The sequence below is a fragment of the Nicotiana sylvestris genome, chromosome 3, assembly GCF_000393655.2.
Source record: "Nicotiana sylvestris chromosome 3, ASM39365v2, whole genome shotgun sequence".
Classification (NCBI taxonomy): domain Eukaryota; kingdom Viridiplantae; phylum Streptophyta; class Magnoliopsida; order Solanales; family Solanaceae; genus Nicotiana; species Nicotiana sylvestris.
Genome location: NC_091059.1, coordinates 121,067,138 through 121,074,976, shown reverse-complemented (window position 1 = coordinate 121,074,976; position 7,839 = coordinate 121,067,138). Strand labels below are relative to the sequence as shown.

Sequence of the window (7,839 nt, the reverse complement as noted above, 5' to 3'; positions counted from 1 at the left end):
GTCTTGCAAAGATGGGGGATTGGAGCTAATCTTTTCGTGTGCATATATTAATCTTTTCAGGTTATCTTAGCGAAAGAAGTATAGTAGGAGCAAATCTCCACATCATATATTTGTTTGTGAGATGACAATCACTGAATTCAAGCACAGCTCTGTTGAGCCAAAGTGTGCCCGAAGCTGCTCCAAACGATATGGTAGTCCGAAAATTGTTACGACGGCAGCTATCATTTAAATATATTGAATAATTGAACCCCTTGCATACGAGACTCAGGGCATAAGATTTCAGCGTGTGGAAAATAGGAGCATGGACAAATGAGAAATGAAAAGAACAAAGCAATGATCCTAGTAAATGGAGGAAAATCCATCTTTTTATAAACAATAACTATAACAATAACAATAATAATAATAATAGAAATAATCCATGAGAACAATAGAAGAAATTCCTCCAAACTGAGAAATTCTAAGGTTAAATGGAATACAAGATACAGACATTCACAAAAGAGACAAGTTCGCGGTCAAAGGACTTGGCAAACTATATGTGTATCCACTCCGCCCCAATACTCGTGCGAGGCGAGGTTAGTAGGAATCTATCACCAGCTAATAAGTTAGGAAAGAAAAGTTGGTAGAGCCAACAGCTGATAGAAGAAGTTCATTAGGATTAGGAAAAGATAGCTAAATTACCAAGTTCTCGTACGATTGTTTCCATGGTTGGTCTCTCCTCTGGACATTCATGTGTACATAACAAAGCTATTTTTGCTAGTTTTGCAGCCTCAGACTCAGAGAACCTTCCACGGAGATTCGCGTCCATCAAGTCATGGAGTTTGCACGACTCAGCAGCAGCACGCATTGAACTGGTGAATTTTCGCTTGCCAGAGAGAATCTGAAAAATTAGTACTCCAAAGGCATAAATATCACTCCTCTCCGTAAATCGGCCTGTAGTAGAGTACTCTGGAGCTAAATATCCCATGGCAGCACTGGCCTTGAGTGCTGAGAAGACGATATCATTTGTGAGAAGCTTATGCAGGCCTGAGTTTGAAAGCAATGGTTTGAATCGCTGGTCAAGGAGCACGTTCTCGGCACAGATATTTTGATGCACTAGAGCTGGCTTATTCACCTTACCCCCGTGCAAATACTCGAGCCCTGCTCAACAAGATAACAGATAGATAAAGGGTAACCCTTTGTTAGATCCACATCCACTCTACAGTAAAGCGCCCCAAATTGACAGTTGTATTAAGTATTACGCTTGTTTTTAATAGCACAAATCAATATAAGAAAAAACCCTTTCACTTTAAGGAACGCCCATGCTAGTAAGACAAGGCTTGAAAAACACAGTAAAAACTATCCAACAAAGTCCTATATAAAATCTTGATATGCAACTAGTTTCTTTTTTGTGCTAAAAAGTACAGGAGGAGAAAGTCAGAAACCAACAGCAATCAAGGATCTCTATGTCTCATGAGTTGGCTGGACAAGAATACATATGAATTCTTTAGACATTTAGCCATGAAATGCCTTTTCTGTTCTCTTGGGCCTAACCAAACTGACTTTTAGTAACAGGCATGCTTAACATCTTAATGCATGTTAAACAGTTTCTGCTCATAATACCCCTCAATGTTGAATTGCTGATAGTAAGCACTCAAAAAGTAATATAATCTCAAAATGTTGCATATTAAATCCAACAAGATAGAGTTTATTCAAAACTAACCTTTTGCAGTTCCACTTATGATAGATACCCTGGTGGACCATTCAAGAGCACGAGCTTCGTCCTCCTTCACGTCTAGGTAATGCAACAAGTTACCTCTTGGAACAAAATCATAAACGAGAAAACATTCTCCCCTGCTTTTAGAGCAGCAGAAACCTCTCAGCCTAACTAAATTTTCATGTCTCAGAGACGTCAAGATGTTTAGTCCTCTTAAAAACTCGGCTTCCTCTGACTTGCAGCTAATTTTCGTAATTCTCGTAACAGCAATAAGTGATCCATCTCTTAGAGTCCCTCTATATGTAGTCGAAAAGCTGCTCTTAGCCAATCGATTCTTATCAGCAAAGTACTGTGTAGCTGACTCCACCTCTTCCAAATTGAATCTGTAGCTCTGCAAAACCTCTTGGGATACACCACCATAACGCCGACCCTCAGCCAAGGGATCCCAACCACTCGAGTACTCAAGACTAACTAGTGGAGAACCGTTCTTCCTATTAACCTCCTTGGTTTGGTCAGTACTGAGACGGCTATCACACATATCCAGTCCACCTCCAAGTTTCTGCTTTCGTCTTCTATAGTGAGTGAAAGTAAGAACTCCTATAGCAGATGCAATAACAGTAACCACAATAACCCCTACAACAACAGATGCCTGTGAGGTTTTCGATGACTTTGCGCAGCCATTTCCACTGCAATTTAGATTGAGATTAGCTGTCTCTGGAATATCTCTAGTTGATAAACCACTCGAGCCACCTCCATAGGGTTCTGGTCTATTAGGATTCGAGCGATCCAAAGATGTACAAACTCTTAAGGATGGGAAACCTACTCCGCATAGTCCTGGATTGTTCTCATACTGGAATCCACCAACTAATCTCTTCAAAGCTTCAGAAGACAGAAAATAAAAGACCAGATAAGATATAATTTCACCAAAAAAACATAATGTAGGGCGAGGAAATATATTACCAAGAGGCACATTGCCCGAAAGCTTGTTGCTTCGGATATCCAAGACTTCAAGAAGGGGAGCATCTGCGAGTTTTGTAGGAATTGAACCAAAAAGATGATTAGAACTCAAGTCCACCCTCATCAACACTCCTAACTCCCCCAAGCTAGCGGGGATCGCGCCAGTTAACTGATTGGATTGCAGAGCGAGGACATTGAGCTTCTTTAGAGTCCCTAGTTGAGTTGGTATGCTACCACTGAACTGGTTATAGCATAGTTGCAAAACTGTACAATCCGCAACAAGATAATAAATTGATAAGAAACAGACTCCATAATCGAAATGAGGATGAAAATAAACACCCAAAAACCAAGATCGATGCCACCTTTTGGAACATACAGTGGATAAACTACTAGAGTATTTGGGGGGGGGGGGGGGTAATAATCTTTAGCATTTCCAAAACCAGAACAAGTTTCAATTTATATTTTACAATGAAATAATATCAAAAAATTCAGTGAGACATCAAGTATTAACAGCAAAGCTCCTAATTTTTCCAACAAGAGCTCAGCACATTTGGAGAGAAACATAGTACTAACTAACAAGGAAAACGTAAAAATCATTTCTTTTTATCACAATGCCACTTAAAAATGCCTAAAAATCAAACAAAACACAAGGCATAAAGAGAGAAGTTTCCAACACTAACCTTGCAAGCTGGACATATTACCAAGTTCGGGGGGAATCTCACCAGAGAGATTATTAACATTCAAATACAGATCACTAAGCTCAATCAAACTAGAAATTTCTCTGGGTATTTCTCCATACAAAGAATTATAATGCAAGTAGAGTCCCGTCAAGTGAGAAAGCCCAGCAATGGCCGGCGATAGTTTCCCAGAAAGCCTTTTACCTTGAAGAGAAATATTTGCAACTTGACCTTTTTCATTACAGGCAACACCTTCAAAAGAACCATCACATGGATCACCAGAAACTGTCCATGAAATGAGCAAAGCATTTTCGGGGTCAAGACTTGCCTTTAAGTCCATAAGAGCTTGCAACTCAGCATTTCCATATATGGGTTTTGGAGAAAAGAATGTGAAGAGTGTGAGGAGAAAGCAGAGAAATGGAGGAAAACTCATGTTACCCTTTTGACTGAAAATGGTGGAGATTGAGGTTTTTGTGGGTTCAGAGAAGTAGTACTTGGGGACCTGGGGTTACTGACGCACTTGGTTTCTTTTTCTCTTGAGTAGTACTAATGTTTCTTTAAATGTGTCTGCTTGCTTTAGTAGTATAGTGTTTTGTTTTTAAATATTTGCTTTTTGTTCTTCTGCTGTGTTTGTGGTGTTGTCCTATGTTCTTGGCTTTTGATAGAAGAGGGCAGGGACCGAGGTGAGGTTCGTATATCGGCGTTGGAAGCGTGCAGCAGTGCAAGTGAAAGTAACTATTCCAAGAGACACCAATATCAACATTAATACCCCAAAAAAAAAAGAGAACAAGTGAACGAACAAGGAGAAGGGACAAAGTTATTGGGCGCCCACATTGCTATTGGCTAAAATAATTAAGTGGTTTTGTTTTTTATATATAGTGATGTTTAAGTCGACATTAACTTTTAAAAATATCTTAACACATAGATATATATTATTGTTGAGTTGGTTGAACTCTCACAAATAGATTTTAGCTCGCCAGGGACAGAGGCAGCATATATTGTTGAATCTTGAGTCTAACAATCATCATCACCAAGAGCTTAATGGTCAGCCGGTGATCGAGTAGGCATTTGGACATAAAAATTAAGGTTTTTGAAGGAAAAAAAAAATTGGAGTTAGTGTTAGAACTCGAGTTAACTTTAGGCCATGATAGGTACTACGGTACGACTTTTCTCTCGGCGTATGTTGCTAATGTGCGCCAGCCATGGGCTAAAGAGCTCGTGTGCCATCCCAGAAGGCTGTAATGGTGTCAATGAACCAACCTACAACCTCAAGAGGATTGAATCAAGCTAAGAAAGGACATGCACCATCAGAAAGTAGCGAAGGAGGAAGCAAAACTCAAGCCCAAAATGTGATGGAAACACCAGAAATTGAAATCAATGAAACAGTATAGTAATCAATGAAACAGTGAATGAGAATGAGAAATCGTCGACTAACGTGGTCAAAGGAGCAAGTAATAGTCGAAGACTATCCTGGGCTGATGAAGTTGAAGAAATGGAGGAATTGGAGAAGAAAAGCTCAATTTAGGACAATTTCGACATAGGGAAAATCTCAAATGCAGGTTTCAAGCTGGATTATGTCTCGCCAAAGAAGCTAGGTGAGTCTATAGTAAGTGAAATCGAAACATAGGACATTAGTTCGAAGATTAATTACTGGAAAAATGCAGTAATGTGTTATGTTTTGGGGGAACACCCCCATTTCTCTGTACTAAATGGTTATACTCAACGTTTATGGGCAAAACATGGGATAAACAAAATTGCTATGCTAAAAAATAGTATAGTGATAGTTCAATTTGACATGGAAATTGAGAAGAATGAAGTTATTCAAGGTAGAATCTACCACTTTGATAGCAAACCATTCATAGTAAAGGTTTGGTCACCAGATATGGAGTTTACAAGGGAGGAGTTACTTATAGTGCCCATTTGGGTGAAGATGTCAGGGTTGGATTTTAAGTATTGTAGCCCTAATGGGTTAAGCAAGATAGGTAGTTTGATTGGAATGCCTATTATGGTAAATAAAAACAAGGAAAAGAAGACTGGATTGAACTTTGCCAGACTGCTCATTGAAGTAGAGGTAGATGTTGCTCTGCCTGATAAGGCTACTTTTCTGTCTTCCGAGGTTAAGCTCTACCTCCATCATCATCTGCATAAGGCTACTTTTCTGCCTTTCGAGACTAAGCCCTGTCTCCATCTGCATTTTGCATAAGGCTACTTTTCTGCCTTCCGAGGTTAAGCTCTACCTCCATCATCATCTGCATAAGGCTACTTTTCTGCCTTTCCAGACTAAGCTCTGTCTCCATCTGCATTTTGCATAAGGCTACCTTTCTGCCTTCCGAGGTTAAGCTCTACCTCCATCTGCATTTCCTGCATCGCATAAGGCTACCTTTCTGCCTTCCGAGACTAAGCTCTGTCTCCATCCTGCATGGCTGAAATATCGCCACTTTATTTTCTTGCATCGGCTGAAAGATCGCCACCTTATCTCTCTCGCATGGCTGAAATATCGCCACCTTTTATTTACGTCTTGCATCGGCTGAAATATCTCCAAATCCTACATTTTATGGGCTGAAAGATCGCCAAATTGTCCAAAGGCGTCATTGTTCGGAGGCACCATTTGCATAGCCCGAGAATGTCATGCCATGGCCTGAGGACCCCATTTTATATTTTGCATATCATTATTCAAAGGCATCATAGTTTGGAGGCATCATCTACATGGCCCGAGAACATCATTTAATGGCCTGCAAATTTTTATTTACGCTCATCATAGCCCGGGACGTCATGGTCCAAGGACGTCATCCTAACCGTCCAAAGACACCATTCATGGTCCAATGGGAACTTGCATCACGTTTAAATTTATGCACAATATATGTTTGTATTGCTCATTTGCAGGTAAACCGGCTAGCAATGGTCGTCTCATCAGGAGCGATCTCGCTCCAATTCCCACAGCCTATCGATTTTCAGAAACCTCTCTCAATCTAAACATCGCGTTCGTCCGTTTCAAATCTCCATCGGCATATTCCGTCAATGGTTACTGAACTACATATGGCCTGATTCCTGTAAAACCAGGGATATGTAGGCAGCTCAGAAACCAAAGCTCGGTCAAAGTTCTTTTCAATCCCCGCTTCCGGTCAAAATTGGTCATCTTGTCTTTACCCGACAACTTTTTCATCCTCCTCGGGTAAAGAGGGGCAGTTGTTGATACCCAATTTTTCCCTAGATAATTTTATACCCAAAATATTTCCAAAATAGCATATATGTGCATATATCAGCACATCCAAGAGTTTTGGTATTTTTAATGATTTTTAAAACCAAGTTATTGCCTATTTTAATACCATAAATCCAATAATTGTTCCCAAAATTATTATTTTTGGTGAATAACTTAATTTATCCTCATATTTACACCAAATTACAATTAAGGTGATTTTTGCACATTCTTACAAATTCGTTTGACATTTTTAAAAGCTAAATTGCATATAATTGTAATTATAGCCTATTTTGTAATTGATAGCATCTTATAATTATAAAATTAACCCCAGCATTTTTTAATTAATATTTATATGATATTTGTTTACCTAGCACTTTTAAATTTGTTCTTAAAATCGTTATTGCTATTTTTTATAAAACAAAATGGGAAAAGTGGCTATTTACAATCTAGCCTCAATTGTATTTCAATTTCAGCCAATTTGGCACCCCTAATTAACCCAACTCAGCCCCAAATTCGAGCCCAAACTACCCAGCCCAATTACCTTTAACCCGACCCAGCACCTACTCAACCGACCCAGCCCATAACCCCGTTCAATCTCGGTTGTTGATCACTTAGATCAACGGCCACCATTGATTCTTTCCTTTTTAATTTCAAACGACCCCTAAACTTACCCCATTTCTTCAGAGACGCCGCCTTTGAATCCCTTCTTTCTCTCAACTCTCTCTCAACCCACCTCAAACCCTAGCCGCCGCCTCTCACTGAAACCCTAATCCATGGCCTCCCAGGCTCATCGGAGACCTGTACCAGCCTCTCATGGCCTCTACGTGCTCGTCTATGAGGTCCTATGACCAGATCTAGAAGGGGTTTCGACCAAGCTTTTGCTTGATGACTGTTCTCCGGTCGTCTTCAACCTTTATCCAGGCCAGCTATGGTTATTCGAGTTCGATCTTCGACTTTCCTGCTTAGATTAATGGTTTTCAAAGCCTTTCTCATCGCCTGGGTTTCTTATGAAATCCTAATCTCTAAGGTTCCTTCGATTTTATTTCAGATCTGTCCTGGATCTATATGTGTTTGAACTTTCTAAGCATCTTTCTGAAAGTTTCTTTAATTTTTTGCTTTCAAAACTCTTTATTCTTTAATTAGGGTTTTATGTTAAGATATTTCGAATCTCCTCTCTGATTCTCAACATGTTATACTGTGTTTTGCTTGTGTTGTTTTCTATCTGAGTTAGCATGTTTAAAACCCTAATTTTTGAGATTTTATTTGAGTTTCTTAGTCTGTTTGTTAACATTCGTTTACCTTGTTTTTCTATC

General features: G+C 39.5%; 1 protein-coding gene across 1 annotated transcript; it reads right to left on the bottom strand.

Moving 5' to 3' along the window:
* Positions 1 to 358: 358 nt before the first annotated feature.
* LOC104238600 (somatic embryogenesis receptor kinase 4) lies at positions 359 to 4,106 on the bottom strand. Its single transcript, XM_009793000.2, has 4 exons — positions 3,331 to 4,106; positions 2,654 to 2,914; positions 1,700 to 2,572; positions 359 to 1,137 (listed from the first exon to the last, which is right to left on the bottom strand). The coding sequence occupies exons 1-4, from the start codon at positions 3,758 to 3,760 to the stop codon at positions 656 to 658; spliced, it is 2,046 nt and encodes a 681-aa protein (XP_009791302.1). The 5' UTR covers positions 3,761 to 4,106; the 3' UTR covers positions 359 to 655.
* Between the last annotated feature and the right edge of the window lie 3,733 nt (positions 4,107 to 7,839).